The sequence below is a fragment of the Megalops cyprinoides genome, chromosome 10 (assembly GCF_013368585.1).
Source record: "Megalops cyprinoides isolate fMegCyp1 chromosome 10, fMegCyp1.pri, whole genome shotgun sequence".
NCBI lineage: Eukaryota > Metazoa > Chordata > Actinopteri > Elopiformes > Megalopidae > Megalops > Megalops cyprinoides.
In genome coordinates, this window is record NC_050592.1 from 37,862,565 (window position 1) to 37,883,430 (window position 20,866).

The 20,866-nt window shown below is 41.3% G+C and overlaps 1 protein-coding gene across 1 annotated transcript in view; it reads left to right on the forward strand.

Annotated features, from left to right (window-relative positions):
• Nucleotides 1–10,996, forward strand: part of znf830 (zinc finger protein 830) — a 33,719-nt gene extending 22,723 nt beyond the window's left edge. The window contains exons 8-10 of the mRNA XM_036537850.1: nt 7,936–8,016; nt 9,582–9,658; nt 10,748–10,996. Coding sequence (XP_036393743.1) covers nt 7,936–8,016; nt 9,582–9,658; nt 10,748–10,922 — 333 coding nt within the window. The 3' untranslated portion in view covers nt 10,923–10,996. The remainder of the gene's footprint in view (nt 1–7,935; nt 8,017–9,581; nt 9,659–10,747) is intronic.
• The last annotated feature ends 9,870 nt before the right edge of the window (nt 10,997–20,866 follow it).

A 20,866-nucleotide genomic window follows, 5' to 3' on the forward strand; every position in this document is an offset into this window, starting at 1 on the left:
GAGAGTGAGAGAGCTGCATGGCATGAGCAGAAAGACTGACAAAACGATCTGATCTTTTTTTTTTTTTACTTAATGACCCTGACGCTGTTGGCTATTATTTTGTTGATTTTAGCAGTCGTCTCTCAGTGGTTTGAAGGTTTGAATTGTTCATAAATTCTATTATTTTGCGTCTTGTAGACCTATGTTCCGAGTGCTCTGATTCCCTCTGTGCTCTGATTCACTGCTGTGAAATAAATGTATTATTTGATTTTGAAACAGTAGTCTTATGTTGTTGTTATTTAGCCTTTCAGAGGCTATTGCATGTGACCTGGCAATCTGCCCCAAATATTCCTATTTCATATTATGGCCATGACGCACAAACACATGGAAAAGGTAAGATAGGGAATTGTTCGCATCTAGTCAAAACGACACTATATTGCCACCCGCAGGATGAAAAAATGCAGAAATAGGCATAGAAAGATGACAACCTACTGTTTTACTATATAAAAAGTTTTGACCCCTCGCCATTTTTAACTGCCCCCTCAGTAACTTCATACTTCAAACATATGGCCCGTAAAGTAGTTTTTATTTGCAGTGCTCAACTCATACAGTAGGGGATAGGTACAATGTGAATGTATTAAATGTTTATTTACTTTTTATGCTTATTAAACTTATTAATGTGAGTTTATTAAAAATAATGAACATTTAAGACTGAGCAGAAAAAGTACAGTGTTTTCTTGCCCTTCGGTTGTTAATTAATATAAACAACACAGATTAAACTGAGACAAGAACCATGTGACTTAGCTGCATAGCCAACCACTATGCAAGTCAACCACTGATTAGATTTGTGATAGGGGCTCTCTGTCAGCACCAGCAGAGGTCCCCTCTGGATACCCTCAGGAGATCTGGTTAACCACATCTGGTTAATCAAACTAGACAAGGCCATCTCTACATCTACTTTCAGTCTAAAGAGACTGTTGGTCAAAACTGGTTGTGTTTTTTTTTTTTTTTTGCATTTTCTGTATTTTTCAGTTTACAGCCAGTTTAGTAGTATAGGTGTGTAAAGATAACAACCAGTTTAGGAGGCTAGTAATGAGAAGCAGGTAATTCCAGAAATTCAAATTCAAAATTCAAAAACAAACCTGTGTAAAGAACCATGATGCTGATGCAGTTTGTGAGGACTATGTAGGCTTCCTATCAAACAGTGGACAGTACTTTACCTGCTCCCTTCACTGTGAGGTGAGAAAAATGACATCGAAGTAAAAATGATAAATTCTAATACCCCAAAAAATTTCTTTGGACAGACAACAGATGAGCTGAAAAAAGTTATAATCCTGTTGGCAAGAGTCAAACACGGTAATGAAAAATTATGCACCAAAGCCATTATATTTACATTTAGATGTTGCAGATCTGGACAGTAGTTGTTACTCCAAAAAACAGTTTTCCAAATTCAATCCATTCTTTATAAAAGTGAGTTCTGACTGTACTCCATAAACTGGTGATTGGTGTACAAATCAGGGTTGTTAAATTTGTATGTGGTGCCGTCACAGCTATGGCACAAAATGCAGGATGGTAACTATTCATTTAAAAACCCTAAAGTTTTAAATAGAAAATCCAAATTGGGGTTGGGTGAATGTGACAGAGGATTCATATGCAGTGAGTAACATGAGCTACTGATGGGAGAGAGGAAAAGAAAAACAATCAGCATCACCTCAAACCTTCTCTCAGAGCCATTGTCAGACAGTGGAATTGTTTGACCACCTCTGTTGGATTGTTTTTCTCACTACTTCTTCACTTCAGAGATTTCAAAAACCGTTTCAGTGAAAGTCTTTTCGCTGTTTGCTAGACACTGTGCAGCATTAAGTGATACTTCTTTGTGGTTTATGAATTACATGAACAGTGATGGTAAGAAGAAATTGTCTTATGTTTGTTCATGTCTGATTTTTGGAGGAAATTTATTCTATTTAAAAATATTGTTAGATGTTTTCCACTTCATGGAGGACTTGTGTGCCCATGTCATTTTGCTTGTTCAAACCAGACTGGCAAGCTGGGATATTCAATTCAATTCAATTAATTTTTATTTGAATAGCGCTTTTTACAACACAAGTTGTCACAAAGCAGCTTTACATTGTTCCCAGGCCTGAGACCCCCTGAGAGCAAGCCTAAGGCAACAGTGGCAAGGAAAAACTCCCTATCAGGAAGAAACCTTGAGCAGAACCGGGCTCATAGGGGGGGCCCATCTGCTTCTGGCCGGCACTGGGCAGATAGAGTTAGAGACAGATTATGCAATGTACTTTAAGACATTTACGATTGACAGACAATAGTAGTTAACAGTAGAGTGATTATAAGAATGTCTCCTAGGATGTCCGGTTCTTGGAACGCAGTTGGCTTTGATGGGCAGGGCAGCGAGGTAGCAGGACTGGAGAACAGGATGAGACGCTTGGGCTACAGCTCCGGACAGGAGCCCGGAGCAGGGATAGGAAGCAAACAGAAAACAGTGGTTAATGGATGATAAGAATGGCAGGGATGTAGAACAGAGAGGCAGAGAAAAAGGTGTTCAACAAGGAAAGACCCCGGCAGGCTAACATTATGGCAGCATACCTAGGGGACGGGAGGCAAGGGACCGGCATAGTCATGAGGGCGACCCTAAGACAGTCAACACCAGATCATGGCACAGGGTCCATGAAAGCAATGACCACTTAGTCCACCAGAGACTCTATGATCCACGCCAGCACCAGGCCATGTCCCTCAGCTGAAGGATTTACTATATAGATATCTTTTGAGCCTAGACTTAAAGGTGGAGAGAGAGTCTGTTCCCCGAATCTCAGAGGGTAAACTGTTCCACAGGAGAGGGGCTTGATAGGAAAAGGCTCTACCGCCTACAGTAGTTTTGCCCACTCTTGGAATGGTGAGAAGCCCGGCATTTTGGGAGCGAAGGGCTCTCTGCGGAAGATATGGATGAAGAAGGTCCTTAAGATAGGGGGGGGCAAGCCCATTTAAAGCCTTAAATGTGAGTAAGAGTATTTTAAAAACGATCCGGTATTTAATAGGTAGCCAATGGAGAGAAGCCAGAACTGGGGTCATGTGCTCAAAGCGTTAAGTTTTAGTTAAGATTCGAGCAGCTGCATTTTGCACCAGCTGAAGGGGTTTTAATGAGACGTTTGCACATCCTGACAAGAGGGCATTACAGTAGTCTAATCTGGATGTTACAAAGGCGTGGATTAGTTTTTCAGCGTCATTAATTGATATGATTTTCCTGATTTTAGCAATATTTCTCAGATGGAAGAAGGCAGTCCTAGAGGTGTTAGTTATGTGAGTTTCAAAGGAGAGCTCGGGATCAATAACAACACCAAGGTCTGATGGCTGCATTCGGTGCAAGGGAGACACCATCAAGGTCCATGTAAAATGAGTGAGTTTGCTCCTGATTGAATTTTGGCCTATGACCAATATTTCGGTTTTGTCCGGGTTAAGGAGGAGAAAGTTTCGGGCCATCCAATTCTTTACATCTGTTAGGCAGGCCTCCATGTTTGAAATATTCAGAGGGACATCGGGTTTGACTGATATGTAAAACTGAGTGTCATTCGCGTAACAGTGGAAATTAATGTCATGTTTACGGATGATATCGCCAAGAGGCAACATGTATAACGAGAAGAGCAGAGGTCCAAGCACGGATCCTTGAGGTATACCATATCTTACTCTGGAGCGAGCGGAGGATTCGTTGTTGATGGAGACAAACTGATATCGTTCTGATAGATAAGACCTAAACCAAGATAGGGCCTGTCCACTTATGCTAACCAGGTTTTCGAGGCGGTCAAGGAGGATACAATGATCGATGGTATCAAAGGCTGCACTCAAGTCTAGCAGCACAAGAAGAGAGATACAGCCATTGTCACAGGAGAGTAGAAGGTCGTTGAGCACTTTCAGGAGAGCGGTTTCCGTACTGTGGCGAGGCCTAAATCCAGACTGGAAAACTTCCAAAATGTTGTTAGAGTGTAAAAAGGCACAGAGTTGCTTTGATCCTGCTTTTTCCAGAATTTTTGAGAGGAATGGAAGGTTCGAGATGGGCCTATAGTTTGACAGGTCATTGGGATCAAGATTAGGCTTTTTCAGAATAGGCTTGATAACTGCTACTTTGAAGGGCTGAGGTACGTGTCCAGACATAAGAGAGGCATTGATAAGATTTAATAGTGGTGTGCCAATTGCAGGCAGTAGCTGTTTTAGGAAGCCAGTTGGTATGGGGTCAAGTTGGCTGGTAGAGTTATTAGATGAATTGATAAGAGAAGAAAAGTCGCTAAATTCAATGGGTATAAAAGAGTCAAAGTGCGAGGTGGGCCTAATAGACATGCCTTCATAATCTGGAACGGGACTGGCCAGGCAGGAACCAGAAGTTGATGAGAATTTTTGTATTGTGTCTCTTATCTTTAAGATTTTACTATCAAAGAAGTTCATGAAGTCATTGCTACTATAAATTGCTGGTATGGTAGGGTTAACTGATGCAGGACTCTTGGTTAATCTGGCGATAGTGCTAAACAGGTACCTAGGATTGTCCTTGTTTCTCTCAATAAGGGTAGAGAAATATTTGGATCCGGTAGCTGTGAGGGCATGCTTGTAAGTTAGGAGACTTTCCTTCCACGCCAGGAGAAAAACCTGTAATTTGGTGGAGCGCCATTTTCTTTCGAGTTTTCGTGTAGCTTGTTTGAGAGCACGAGCATACCAAGGTGCTAGCTTCTTGTCTGTGATTTTCTTCCTTTTGAGGGGAGCAACAGCATCTAGAGTTTTACGCAAAGGGATATGATACGATATGGGATTGTGGGGCTGTGTGGAAGTGCTCATGTTTCTGTTGACAGTGGCCCCCAGAGCTGGAATAACCCACAAACGGGGTTTTTCAGAACCCCCCCAAGAGTTCTGTGTTTGCTTTTGGGATGTTGTTGGAAGGGGTCTGGCCTTTGTATGGTTTTTTCAGCCCTTTAATTATTTCACAAAATATCAAGAATATGTGCATGCTGGAAGGTTTTGTATAACAGGAATAGCTTTGGTATGCTGATATAGGAATAAAACCAATGATAGAACTGCCAGTACTATCCTCACTTAAACCAAAACTGCCCATTTTTCTGTGCCATAAGGACATATTATGAAGAGAACAGGCCATGAATACAGCAAGGGTCTCTGCGTCAACTACATCACCTGGCAACCTATTCCATGTATTGATAAGTCTTTGTGTAAAATAATATTTCCTTATATCAGTACGGAACTTACTCTTAACTAGTTTCCGTTTATGTTCTCTTGTTTTACAGACTGAACTCACCCTAAAAAATCTATTATATTAACCTTATCTGCCAGGTCCACTTTTGGATGCTGTTCCTGAGTTGCTCTTTGCATCTAGTGCAATCTGTCTTTCAAAACACCTTTTAGTTTCCCTTATTTTTTTCTCAACGCATATTTCTGTATTCAATCATATTACTATCTGAGCTCTCCAACTTGTATTTTCTAAGTAATTTCCTTTTTTGTTTCAAACTGTTCCGTAGCGACTTATTCATCCACTGTGGATGCTTCTTTTTCAGCTTCCCTTTTCTCACTTGCAGAATGAATTTACGCTGTACATCCAGAATAATCGTTTTAAATATGCACCACATTTCTTTCACAGTTTTACCACCTAGAAGAGGTACCCAGTCTAAATTCCTTGTGTAATCACGCATCTTAATAAAGTCAGCTTGTCTAAAGTTGAATACTGTAGCATTGGAGAATGCAGACTTAACTTGCCAACTTTCCTCTCTTGCTCTTCACCCCCGCCCTCAACTGCTCAGAACCACCTCTATTACAATGCTGCTCTGACTGATTTACAAGCATCGTTGCCTCACTACTAATAAAATATTTAGCCATAGTGTGTTCTATTCCGGCAGTCTGTCTATCCCTACCCATCTCACTGTATAACCTCCCTGCCCCCCCAGACCCTAGTTTAAATAATCCTCTGCTACCCTAAGCATACACTGGCCCAGTGCAGCTGTACCCCTCCGGTTCAGGTGCAACCCGTCCCGTTTGTACAGGTCACCCCTGTTCCAAAAGGAGTCCCAGTGCCCCATAAACCTGTACCCCTCTTTCCTACACCAGGTTTGTAGCCACGTGTTAAACCTCCATATAAAGGCTTGCTTCCCTTTGCTTGCACATGGTACTGGTAGAATTCCAGAGAAGACTACTGTGGAGGTTCTGCTCCTAATCTTCCCCACTAGCTCAATAAATTTCTCTTGCAGAACCCTGAACCTACCCTTTCCTATGTCATTGGCTCCAACATGGACCATGACCACTGGATCCTCCCCCGCTCTGGCCAGGAGCTTGTCCGTGCTCTCCAGGAGGTCTCCAACCTGGGCACCAGGCAGGCAACAAACTATGCGAGACTCCTTGTCGTGCAAACACACTATGCTATCTACCCCTCTAATGATTGAGTCCCCCACTATTACCAACTCCCTTTTCTTGGAGGATGAGGCCACCTGGGTGTCCTGGGGCTCTTCAGTCCTCCCACTCTCAGGATTGTGGGCCAACTTGTCCTGCAGTGGCATGAAACGGTTGGTCATGGCAATCTCTGGAGATGCTGCCCCTCTTGGAATTTTGTGCCCCTTGCTACGCTTACGCCCTACTGTAACCCAGCTCTCTCACCCTATCTGGTCTGTATCTTCCCCCCTACCCGGCTTGGGTGAGCACACTATCTCTCTATAGGGCGTACTAATCAGTTCCTGGAACTCTAACAATTCAGGATTACTGTGGAGTACAGCTAGTCGGTTCTCGAGATCAAGAATCTTGTTCTCCAAGTGCTCAACAAGTCAGCAACAGTCGCAGATGAACTCATCCTGGAGGTCTCCCTCCAGAAATCCAATCATCCGGCAGCTCTCACATAGTTTTGGCCACATTTTTTCCCCTAACTGAAATGCTTTCCCTAAATAAAGATTTACTGCCGAGACAGAATTACCAGCTAAAAAGTGCTAAAAGCACAGAGGAGGCTCAGAACAGTCAAAGGCAGAAATCAAGCACAAGAAATGCCACTTAACCTAAATACAATAAAACTACGTTTACAGTTCAGCAGACGCGCTAACACAACTATAATCAGAATATCCTAAAATCTGACGCTGAAAAATAGTAGAAAAAAGTAAGCAAGCGAACTGGCTAGCTAGCTAAACTATCCGACTAGCTAGCTAAAGTGTGCTGCCTAATTATTTAAAGATTTGCTCCTGAGAGGGTGAAAAACCACAAAAAAAACTCTCGTCGGCTAGAGCCAAATTAGCTGCGACGGAGGAAAAAAGTGGAAAATTCCCTCTCCGTCCCCTAATGGCAACAAAAGATTCAACTTTAGGAGCAGATCAGACCTACCTTATGTAATAGCTAGGTAATTAGCCCCAATTTTTATTTTTATCCTATTGAATGTAATGGCACAGAGACCACTCCACAAACACAGCAGGAACTCGTCCAGGCTAGAGCAATCGAGCAAGAGCAATCGAGCAAGGAACAGCCATACGTTGTATTGATAACTCTTTGTGTAAAATAAAAATTTCCTTATACCAGTGTGGAACTTACTCTTCACTAGTTTCCATTTATGTCCCCTTGTTCTACAGACCGAACTCACCCTAAAAAAATGGTATAATTAACCTTATTGAGTCATTTTATAAATTTAAAAACCTCTATTAAATCACCCCTAAGTCTCCTCTTGCTAAGTCTAAATAGGTTAAGTAACTTGAATCTTTCCTTTTATATTTACATATAAAAGCTAGCTGATGTTTGCTGATGATCTTGACCAAGAAACACTGTTTGAAGTCCATCAAGAATATTTTCAGAATCTTTATAAATGCATCCAGCACAGTATTTTGGTAGCTAAGACATACGCTCCTCTCTGCATGGAGTGCTATTCCTTATTCCTTACTCAGCATGAATTTATCATATTCTGACTGTTAACTTTTGCTTCCCTTGTAGGTGCGCAAGGTTGATGCACCAAAGGACCAAATGGACAAGGAGTGGGAGGAGTTCCAGAAAGAAATGCGTCAGGTTAACACTGTAAGTTCCGTGAGCCATAACCCTTGAAGACTGCAGTGAATACCACTTCTGAAGTACTGATACCACTGTATATGCAGTAATCACAGGACCATGTTAGTGCTGTGTCACTATACCAATATCAGTGTGGTTGCATCCTTCAATACCCTTTTTGTTTTTTCTGTAAATCAAAATCCAGATCAATTACAAGATGTTTAGACATACTGAAATAGTTCACATCATACTTGAATATCTATTACTTCACAAAGGAATTCAAGAGGAAGATTTAGCTGTATGCCTTTACCTGTATCGCATTTTTGACTTCTCTGATATGCTTTACTTGGAGGTTTCTGAGAGTAATGGTGTTTTATGTGAATGTGGCGTTCCTCTGGTGACATAGTGAGTGAACTGAATGAACTCACGTCTTCGGTACGCAAGAGAATGGAAAACACTAGGCTAAGTTAGGACAGTGGCATTTCTCTGTGGTTGAAGATGTTGCATGCTGGGAAATCGTGCATGTGAGTGTACATGAATGTGTGTATACATATACACATCTCTGTATAAAACAAATTTCAGTGTTGCCTTTAATGTTCAGTATATGCCTATAAGTACAATTATTTTCTATAGATGCACTTCCAAAAGTAAGTCTGCTATTGCTGTTACGGATATCAAAATGATGCCTTGTTACACTGACCCAATATGGACCACACAAACCACAAGCCACACCACCAAATGCTTCTTGAAGCGTTCTGTGTTTTTGCACCTTACTGTATGAAGAGAAAGTGGTCTCTCAGATGAAGGTGTCATTTTAACACAGCTCCAGGTACAGCAAGGTGTGAAACCTATGTGTGTGAATAAAGCACTGAGCTTTATTCAGTTTTAAAGAGCTGCAGGGTTTTTTGTCTCACTGAAGCTTACTCTGTGTGTGTGTGTATAATTTGCCCACTAGTTTGCCTTTTTGTTTTATACTCCACCATTTCAGAAAGGGATTCAGACATTTCCTTCATTGGGCAATCTCTTCAGGTCAATCACCCTGTTCTTTCTTCCGCTTTGTGTCTCTGTCACCATGGCGGTGACTGTAGTACAGTGACTGTTGCACAGCAAGTTGTATCCCATTCTCACTCCATATTGTGAGCACCAGGTTTTTCTTCTGTTCTGTGAAGTACTGGACCAGCTTACCTCTTCAAGCTTACCTTGAATCCCAGTCAACACAATATTGTTCCACGAGCTACAGCTCTGAACATGTAGTAAGGTTTCTTTTACCACCCAGGGTCCCTTTTCTGCAGTGGCTAGTCTGTTATTTATTCATTTAGAAGTCCACTAACCCATCAGGTCTGCTCTTCAGGATTCATACACATATTAGTTCTAATTGCACTTTTTGTGCTGGTTTTTTGGACCACTTGATGATTGTGCCCCAGGCTTGCTTTCACACCAGTATCAGACTAAGAAGTGTTTTCACATGTATTGAAGGAGAAAGAGTATTTTAACTTTCACTAACCCCTTCATTAACCTGTCCTTTAACACTCAGTGTGATTGTCCGTCCTGTGTGTGCTCAGGAGACAGTCAATCTGCGCTTTGTATCTCCACAGGCCTCTGAGGCCATCGTAGCAGAGGACGATGAGGAGGGCCGGCTGGAGAGACAGATCGATGAGATTGATGAGCAGATGTAAGTGATCCGCAGCACACACATTTACACAGTAATGAAGGTAATCTATTTTATATATATATATATATATATATATATATATATAGTTATATATATATATAGTATGCTTTTTATCTATTCTGTAAGTAAAAGTAAATATGTATGTATGTAACACACATTCTGCCTAAAGGTATAATTATTCATGCTGGGTAAAGTTTAGTGTATGGTCACATTAACATCCTTATGTAATCATAACTTTGTAACTTTTGAATGTTCAGTAGTATTTTGACAGGTTTTGGGACTTGCAAAAAAATCCCAGCCAGCCTTGAGGAGCGTGAAAGTGTGGCTTTTGGGTAGTGTGGACCTGACTGTCATATACTTTTATACCTTCCAGCCTATCAGTTACCTGAGTTTCACCTGGAATGTAGAGAGAGGTCATATACAGCCAACAGAGTTGACAGTGGTCTTAGCTACTTTTAACACATTCCATAGTCTTTCAGAACACAGGCATCAACAGATGCACAGACATGCATCCCAAAGGGCTACTTTAACATAGCAAGCAGACAGATGACATCACAATGCACATCTGACAGGGACAGGCCAAGGTTGTAGAAAGCAGTGTTCACTAAGGGATTAAGCAGCTGTGAAACACATAGCATACAGTATCACCAAAAGATTGTGTGCTGCGAAGGGGTCACATGACACCCTGGATAGCTTTGGATTGTGAGATAGATTGCTGTACATCCATTAACAGCTCTACAAACTGCTGAGTTTACAATGGACTCTGCACAAATTTCTGTTTGTCAGCTTTTGTTAAAGGCAGGTTCTGATGATAACTGAATAATGCAGTTAAGCTTGATCTGAGGTGTCGTCTAGAGTGAATGTCCTTCATAGCTGCCTTGATCTGGGCTGTAAACACTTACCAATCTTTGACCCCACATAACTTCACTGAGGCACTCAAAACCAAACAGATCATTTTTAAGCCAAAATATTTTCATACTGTGTGCTTTGGAAAAGTGGGTGACCATTTCAATAATTGATACGGTCAGGTACAGTGCAGCATGGGCTGTGGAAGTTGTTTCAGTAACTGCTCTGCTGTTGTGATTTTAGCGAATGCTACCGCAGGGTAGAAGTGCTGAGAGACAAGCGTGACGTGGCAAAGAACTCAACGAGGAAGAGGATGGGGGCAGGAGAGAAGGAGGATGAGGAGGGCAGTGAGGAGGATGAAGAGGAGCTGCTGAACCTCCTCTCCCGGGATTGGAGGGCCAAAGGAGTCTTGTCGTAGCACAGTGCCCTTCATGCAAATTCCCAGCCTACTCTTTCCACCAGAACTAAGTGTTAAGACCTGAAATAAAACCATGAAGCTTTGCTGTCTCAGTGTGTGTGACTCACCCTCAGCCCATTAAAATGAGCTTCATCTTTACCTTGTCCAAAGGATGAAAACTTTCACCAAATCTGTACCTTAATAATTAAGCATGGAGTAACACTTGACATGAACTTCAGCAGCTAATGTTGCATATGAACTTTGCTAGCTAGTACTGCTGTAGTTTATCCTTGTCACCAGTAATGTTGAATGGCGTATCCTTTAGCTACATTTTTGTAAAGCCCGTCTATGTAGTATTCGGTCCAAGGACAGTTTTATTTTGGAGAAAATCTCTACATTGCCATTCTAGGTACAGCTGTAGCTCTAACAGAAGCATCCTTCTCCTCCACTGAAGCCAATGAATAAGAATGTCAGTTTCAAGTTCATAACCATCTACCCAGTTCTGAAAGTTAGGAGAGTAGGTTAGAATGTGAATGAGTTAGAATAATGCACATTACAGAAGGGCAAAGTTAAGATAATGTACTTGGATGACTAGTTCTACAACAGTAGATGTCCTATACTGTGCCCTCTCTAACATGATGGGCTTTCACAAAAAGGATGTTTCTGTGACATGGACACAGCTGTAAGTCCAGATTTTTAGATAGAAGACCCACATAAACTCATGTTGTCTGTTTATACTCACCCCAAAGGTTACTAGAGGAATTTCAGTCAGCAAACAACCAAGCAGCTTGTATAATAAAGCTTTTCAACAGTCTGAATAAAGTTAAACCTGACTAGATGGCTTCACCATCTGTATATATTAACAGGAGCCTACTTAAAGGGTGACGAGAACAGTCCATTCGGCCCAACTAAGCTCGCTATTACAATTAAAGAGAATCCAAAACTGCATCAATTCTGGACTTGAACACAACAAGGGTCTCTGCATCAACTACATGACCTGGCAACCTATTCCATGTATTGATAACTCTGTAAAATAGTCCTTCCTTATATCAGTGCGGAACTTACTCTTCACTAGTTTCCATTTATGTCCCTTTGTTCTACAGACTGAACGCACCCTAAAAAATATATTATAATTAACCTTATTGAGTCCTTTTATAAATTTAAAAACCTCTATTAGATCACCCCTAAGTCTCCTCTTGCTAAGACTAAATAGGTTAAGTAACTTGAGTCTTTCCTCATAGCTTTTATATTTCATGCCAGTAACTAATTTAGTTGCCCTTTGAACTTTTTCAAGAGCCTCAATATCTTTTTTATAGTACAGTGCCCAGAACTGCACACAATATTCCAAGTGAGGTCTAACTAAAGCATTGTATAATTTCAATATAACCTCTTTAGATTTATAATCAATACTTTTGGCTATATATCCCAACATCCTGTTTGCCTTTTTTACTGCTCCAGCACACTGCCTAGATCCTGTTAAGCTTGGGTCAACTATTACTCCCAAGTCTTTTTCAAATTGAGCACATTCTAGTTTTTTCCCCCCATGAAGTAGTCTTGTCTAAGGTTCTTATTTCCCACATGCAAGACTTTACATTTATCTAAATTGAATGTCATCTGCCAGGTATCTGTCCACTTTTGGATGCTGTTTAGGTCTTCCGGTATTACCTTAGTTCAGCGATCCTCAACCTTTTTTGCACCACGGACCGGTTTCATTCGTATTTTCCCGGACTGGCCGTGGGATGGGATGGGATGGGATGGGATGGGATGGGATGGGGTGGGTGGGAGGGGGGGCAGTCCGGCAAAATACTGTCTGTATTGCCGTCATTGCGGAAAACCCCGCTTCGCAGAGATAGGATGTTGGAAATGGAAGCAACATTTTCATTGCTTTTGTGCTTTTCTCAGGATATTCAGCCTTGATTTTAACGACTTTGTTTATCATGTCAGCTAGCTAGCTAGTACAAAGTTGGCAACACAGCTCAAGCAGACCGTATAGTAAGTGACGAACTCGCGGCGCGCGCGATGCTCAAGTTCAAAATCTGTACACTGTTGTGGGCGTGAGAGATATTAGATTGGTGCAAAAAGAACCAATAGGCTGCACCAAGTTCAATGTAATTACTGCACGAATAGCCTATAATTGTATATAATTATTATTTTAATATTACTTTATTTTACCGATTAAAAAAATAAATAAATAAATTATCCTTTCCATTTTTAATACATTTCCGTGCGGCCCGGTAGCGAATGTGCCGTGGCCCGCTACCGGTCCGCAGCCCGGTGGTTGGGGACCGCTCAGGGGCGGAGTTTGCTGTTCCCGACAATGGGTGCGAATTTTTAGAGGGTATATTTTTTTGCTCAGAAGTGTCTATCCCTATAAAAAGCCTATGTGCGTTAGGAATAACGTTATTTCTAAAAGCAATGACTTAGTTTAGGCTAGATAATTTGTTAGGAAACCAAAGGTCGAAGTCATTGAATGAAAACACTTTTATTTATTATTTTTTTTATATAGCCTTAGGTAGGCTACATCTATCCTTTTATATTGTATATTGTGAACACAAATTTCAACACAACTTTAGGCTACTAAACACATTTATGATTTCGTCATGTGCCAGTTAACTGAACTACGAACAGATAAAACAAACAGATTGTTGTAGCATTAAACATTAAACTGTTAAATTTGCTTTCCGACATTTCATTTCGGCAAACTTATTGACAACCTTGTCCAAATCCATGTCCGCGAATAATCCTCTCTCCATAAAAAGAAGCGCAAGGTGTGAGAGGCGCTGCTCGCTCATGGTGGCACGCAAATATGTTTTTAACAATTTCAGGCGGCTGAACAAGCGCTCTGCCTGTGCACTACTCACAGGAATAGTGAGGTAAATTTTGTACAGGGCAGCCAAATTTGGGAAAACGCGTTCCATATCATTGGCGACAAGAAAAGCTAACACGTGGCCGGTGGAGAGCTCATCCATTTCCAGACTCCTACACATTTCTCGGAAGGAGCAGTATTCGTCTAGCAGATCGGAAGAGGACACATCAGTACTGTAATTCGTGGCTAATTTCTTGATACTTTCCACTGACTCCGAATAAAAAAAATGTTTTGGGTTAAGCGCCGCAAATTTCTTGGCCATTGCTCTGGTGTCTGAGAATCGCTCAGCAAACTGTACAGCGAATACATCCAACACAGCGAGATAAGTCTCCACCTTGAAGCGGGACTGCATAGACACGGGCTCGCCAGGTGCCTCATCAAAGGCCCTCTTTATTTTTCTCTCACGTACTACCGCATATTCCGTTTTTGTCCCAGCCCTGTTTGACAATTCATATGCCAGCCTTTCTATATTGTGGAACTCGTCATCTGAGCGCAAACTTCTTAGCTCTTGGTCACAGCTGCCACTAGACTAATGGTTGTGTTCAGATCAATTGATTCTTTTGGTAGATAGTTGGACAGTGCATAGGTTTATGAAGAACGGTGTTCCAGAATACGAGCATGAAAGCAAACTCGAAGGTTTCCAGTGTGGCGAGTAAGCCCACAGCGTCGGCTGCAACTTTTGGGGCACTATTGTCACACTCTGAAATAATTGCAGGCAAAATTGTATTAGCCTAGCAACACTGTGTACTAGCATGAGCTCACTGCCAAAAGGTTGTATTAAGTTCACCATGCTTGCTTAAGGTTATTGCAGGACAGGTGTGATGGACCCAGGAAGCCTGGGTAACTGCCAACCTAAGTTTTGGGAGAGCGCCACCCATTTAAAAAAATATAGCTTGGCTTGGCATGAAAATATTGGAAGAAAAACCCTAGAAAAACTGAGAAGGAAATAAATAAATAAATAAATAAATAAATAAATCATTGTGTAAAAGTTTAATTAAACCAAAAAGAGAAAAAGAGGGTGGACCATGAGAGTGGGAGCTGGCAGGTGAGCTCAGCAATGGGAAGGGTTAGGAAAAAGGTATAAAAGAAGGGGAATTGAGGTGCTTCCCCAGACCTGGGTCTCAAGAGAGGGTGTGACTGCTTTGCTCCACGTGGACCAGCCCGGTTTACTGTATGTGATTTCTGATCCATATACAATAAACCTACTTACATCAGACTGTGAGGTATAGTTTGTATTAATTTTGGAGATTGTTATTTCTGTATTTAATACAGCATATTGAAGGCACAAGAACGGAAAGGATCCTCCAGCCTGACCGGTAGGGGCGGGGAGTGGTGGAGTCACCACAGCATACTCAGGAATACGGCTTGTGTTGCATCCTTCCTTGATGCCCATCGTGTATCAGAGAGGCGTTTGAGGGTGACTACTGCCGCCTCCAGTTGGTTTTGCTCCTCTTGCTAAATCGAGCTAGGCTTGAAGGTAAAAACCAATACAGGGACTCTAAAACTCCGAAAAAACGCTTTGCACACAGACAAGAGGGAGCGGCATCCAGGAGAATTAGATTTAAATTATGATCGCAACAATGCACATACAGAGCTTTATCTGTCTACGACTCTTTTATGCGCTGCTGCAGTCCTGACAGGTGCCCTGACATCAGCGCTGCCCCCATCGTATGCCTGGCCTCTCAGGAATGTCAAACTGAGCCCCAGTTCTTCGAGGGAATTCAGGAGAATGTCATGGAATGTTTGCGCATCAGCACTGGTCAACTCCTCGGATTTGATGAATCTTTCAGCGCTGTCACCAGTTTTTCTGACATATCGTAAGGACAACGAGAACTGATCTACACGTGAAATTGTTGATATAACGGAATAATAACGGAATAAAACCCGGCACTTTTTATCTCGTTTTTAATGGTCTGGAGTGTTTCACTGGCAAGAGAAGCGATCATTTCATTTTGTGACTGATGTGATATGTATTAAGGACCGTCGGTGCGGCTGATATGACTAGCCATAACTGAGTCGTATTTAGCTATTAGTTTTAGCAATTCAAGGAAATTCCAACACAGCTGATTCAAATGATCAACTCGTTATGAACTCCTGGAGCTGCCTAATAACAAACTGATCATTTGAATCAGCTGTGTTGGAGCAGGGAGAGATCTAAAACATACAGGACAAGTGGTACTCCAGGAGAGGTTTGAGAAATGCTGGCCTAGATACAATAAACTACACCTACAGTTCAGTAAAACAGATGCGCTAACACAACCAGAATCTGGATATCCTAAAAGCAAACACAGAAGAACTGTAAAAACACCATAAACAAGCGAACTGGCTGGCTAACTAACACCCCAACAAGCTAGCTAAAGTATGCTACCTAGAGATTTAAAGATTTGCTCCTGAGAAGGCAAAAAACCACAAAAAAACCTCTTGTCGGATAGAATATGTGCCAAATTAGCTACATTTGCTAACAAGCTAACTCGTTGCCCAACACTTCAATGGAGGGAAAAAAGTGGAAAATTCCCTCTCTGTCCCCTAATGGCAACAAAAATTTCAACTTTAGGAATAGATCAGACCTACCCTTATTTAATAGATAGGTTTATAGCCCCAATTTTTATTTTCATCCGTTTGGATGTAGGAGTAGACAGACCACTCCACAAACACAGCACAAACTCGTCAGGCAAGAGAAGTCGAGTCAAGGTTGTTAGGTTCTACTTTGTGGAACAGACAGATGAATGAGATGAAACTGGTCTTGCAGAGCCAAAGTTACACACGCAAACAATGCCCTGAACTAAGACTGCCTGGGCTCAGATGAGCACTCACAGAAATTCCCTAGTTGTGATTAGGCCACATCTCAACAGTTGTTGATTGCATTCAGACAGACAGGCAGAGATAGTGGGCTACAAGTATTGATATGTTGATGACCCTTCCTGTGGGCAACTGGGTGTGATCCACAGTTCCCACAGACGATTTGGTGTGATGTGCATTGCTATGGTGGTGACACTGCTCTAGGACAGTTCCTGTGGGCAATTAAATGAGTAATATAATGGTAATATACATGGTTCTACTGTGGTAAAAATATCTATTTACAGGGATATTTTGTGACAGTGGTACAAAAAACCCATATTGCAGTAACAATACCAATGCAATGCATATTTCAGCAATAATACCAGTGTGTACCACATGTGCAACAGCTTTGCTAGTCTCCTGAGATAATAGAAGCTGTATGAAACTCAGGCGGGTCTGTAGTCTTCTGCTATCCAAGTTCTGTTGTGTAGTACAGATGGTCAATCAGGGAGCTTGAGTTGTACACATGTACATAAGATGGTATGTTTCACAGGGTCGATTTGGACTGCCGTACATACAAACTACAACTATCAGAGACCTGATTTAGTAGTTAATATGCATTGTGCCATTCTGTCTGCAGTGGATTGTGTTAAAATAGTAGGAATATTTACATCTTCATCTGAGCTATGAATCCCAAACACCTCTGTCGACTTATTACAAGAACAGCTGCATGACAGTGGAGGAGGTTTACAGCGGGGCAAGGTGACACAGATAACACAACATACAGGCAATGAAAGCACACAAGTGAGACAAGGGGGACAGCAAAGGCATAGCAGTAAGCACAGGAGGAGGACAGCGGCACACACAGGTAAGCACAGGCATACAAAATGACAATCAACTGCACTTGGGCTTTTTTTATATTGTACTTGTGGTGAGAGGAGTATAACAATTATAGCATGGTTTGATTTTAGTTTTGACAATTGCACTGTCAACATCCTCGACAGAGCACATTTTCCTAGAAAAACTGGAAAATTTCCATTTAGAGAATATCCCCAAAATTATCTATGCTTTTGATTGTTCCAAATACAGTGGATATAAAAAGTCTACAAAAATTGCAGATTTTTGAAATGTAAAGACAGAAATATCAACATAAATGTCAGACTCTTCCCATCTTTAATGTGACCTTCCAACAAACAAAAATTCAGAGCAAGAAAGAAGAATTATTTGGGGGGAAAAAAAATACAACACCCTGATTGCATAAGTCTGCACACCCCGCCCAACAAATATTTTGTGGAAGCACCTTTTGCATTTATTACAGCTGCAAGTCTCTATTAACTTTGTACATCTAGACTTTGGAATGTTATCCAACTCTTCCTTGCAAAAAAGTTCAAGTTCCTTCAAATTGCGAGGGGATCTCCTGTGTACAGCTTTAGGTCATTCCACAGGTTTTCGATGGGATTGAGGTCTGGGCTCTGGCTGGGCCATTCCAAGACTTTGATTTTCCTTTTCTGAAGCTATGCCTTAGTTGACTTGGATGTGTGCTTTGGGTCATTGTCATGTTGGAATGTGAAATTCCTCTTCATCTTCAGCTTTCTGACAGAGGCCAGCAGGTTTTGTGCCAAAATATCTTGATATTTGGAGCTATTCATTATCCTGTCTATCTTGACAAGAGCCCCTGACCCAGCTGAGGAGAAGCAGCCCCAAAGCATGATGTTACCACCACCATGCTTCAAAGTTGGTATGGTGTTCCTTGGATGATGAGCTTTATTGACTTTGCGCCAAACATATCTTTTACAATTTAGGCTGAAAAGTTCAACCTTTGTCTCGTCAGACCATAGCACATTTTCCCACATGGTTTGGGGTGACTGAATGAATCTTTTGGCATAATTTAGATGGGCTTGGATGTTTCTTTTTGTAAGAAAGGGTTTCCGTCCTGCCACACTACCCCATAGCCCAGACGTGCAGAATATGAGACATGGTGGTCACATGCAAGGAGTGACCGGTACCTGCCAGAAATTCCTGTAGCTCCTTCGGTGTTGCTGTTGGCTTCTTGGTAGCCTCCCTGATAAGTTTTCTCCTCATCCTCTCATCAACTTTGGAGGGTCATCCTGATCTTTGCAATGTCTCTGTGGTGCCACATTCTCTCTACTTATTGAAGATGATTTTGACAGTGCTCTGTGGTAAATCCAGTGCCTTCAATATTCTTTTATATCCCTCTCCTGATTGGTACATTTCAACAAGTAGATCTCGTAGTTTCTTTGACAACTCTTTGCAGATCATGGCTCTCCCAGCAGGATGCAACCCCAAACATTCAACCAAATCCTACAGCAACAGCTGACTTTAATCTGGGTTTAATCAGAATCACTTTCCACTGTATGTGTTCTAAAGGTTATCATGCCTGCTGTCTACCCACTTGTTCTGCTGTGTGCAACTGGATCTTGAGACCAGAAGTGTTCACACAAGAACTTATCCTGTAAATTTCCATCCAGAAATGCAACCATCCTTAACTGCATGCTGAATTTTCTCCTCCTGTCCATGGAGCAACATTGCTATGATGTTGTTTAGCACAGTGCCCAGGAATATGAAACCCAGAGTACACCACGAGAGGGCCTCAGACCGCCAGAATTTGAACAGAAAAAGGAGAAGCCCCTCTATTTAGCAGCTCAGCTAGCTAGCCTGCTGAAAAAGAATTACTACTGCCATTAAAACAGAAAAGAAGTAATAATACATTCAGCGTGGCCTGAGATGAAATAAGTAGCTTAAACAATACTGACCTAGCATTACTGTATCTGTTAAGCAGATTGGTGGTTAGCCAGCTAAGAAAAGTATTGTCTAGCTAATAGTAATTCCTATCCATGGCCTGTCCTGTTTGAACAGAGTTAGAGAAGCTATCAGTTATCAGTTTCAGTTATAACTAAAAGCCCATTTGCTGTCTCCTTCAACCTGCAAAGTATTATGGGTTGTTACTTTACATGTAGCCACCATGGATAATTGGTTGTGCCTTCAAAGGGGCTAATGAAAGTTTGGTTAAGCTGAACACTTTGAGAAATAAATGTACGTTTTAGTATCAATAATAAAATAAATATCCTACCGTTGTAAAATCCTTTCTCCTCAAATCAAAGCTTTTTGCCATTATAAAATGTCATATGGTTGTGCAATACCTTTAGGCAAACACTGATGACGTACTGTATTTTTCTGCAGAGGGGAGATCTGAAGACCATCTCCTACTGCACAAATTGCATCAATAACAAAAAACAATTCCAGCATACAGAAAGTTAGTAACATATAATGTCATAAGCTAGTAAATACACTTTTGCAAAAATAGGTCTGTCATTTAAGGTTGTGAAATCTGTAACACAGGATTGTATATCTTTTCAAATCAAATTCAATCACTTTCAAGGTGCATTGCCAAAACATTTCCAGTACCTTGTAGCATCAGCATACTGAACCTTCTCATTAAAAATGCATACCTTTCAGCAATCAACAGGACACAAGCTGATCATTTCATGTTTACACTACAGTTTATCATTTATCACTGAAATTGTCAATTTAAAAATATTTAAAAACTGCAGTATAGTAGAAATATCTTGCCTAAATAACAAAATAAGAGGTAAATTAACATTGGTCAAATTTAATGACCAACAGGAGCCAAATTAATATTCCTTTATACCAGCGTTTCCCAGATCTCTCCTGGAGGACCCCTTGTCCTGCATGTTTTAGATCTCTCCCTGTTCCAACATAGCTGATCTAAATGATCAGTTTGTTATTAAGTAGCTTTAGGAGTTCATAATGAGTTGATCATTTGAATCAGCTGTGTTGGAGCAGGGAGAGATCTAAAACATGCAAGAGAAGGGGTCCTCCAGGAGAGGTTTGGGAAACACTGCTTTATAACAACCGAGCATGGTCTCTAAGTTTATCCTCCATGCGTGCATTTTGTTTCTGAAGACTCGTGCTATAATATGGCGCTTATGTAGCAGGCAGGATCTGGTAGGGCACTAAGACCCATCGGATTCTACTACGAGTGTTATGCTCGTTTTCGGTGGGAATTTAGCATGACGTAGTCATTGCGTTGTAAACCAGTCAAACTAGCGTTGGAGAGTCAAGCCGCGGTAAGTTTGAAATACTTTTTCTGCTCTTTTGGCAGTGATTACACTTCGATGTTAAAATGGGTTACTTTCGCAACTTTGTAGATTGCTCGTGTGTTTATGGAAGCCCGTTTCTGCCACTTAAAAAAAAAAAACAGCACTTTTCTACACATAAAACGGTATTTATGAAAAGATACTTTCCGGGAAAACATGCGTACCTCTGCGCATGGTCTCGA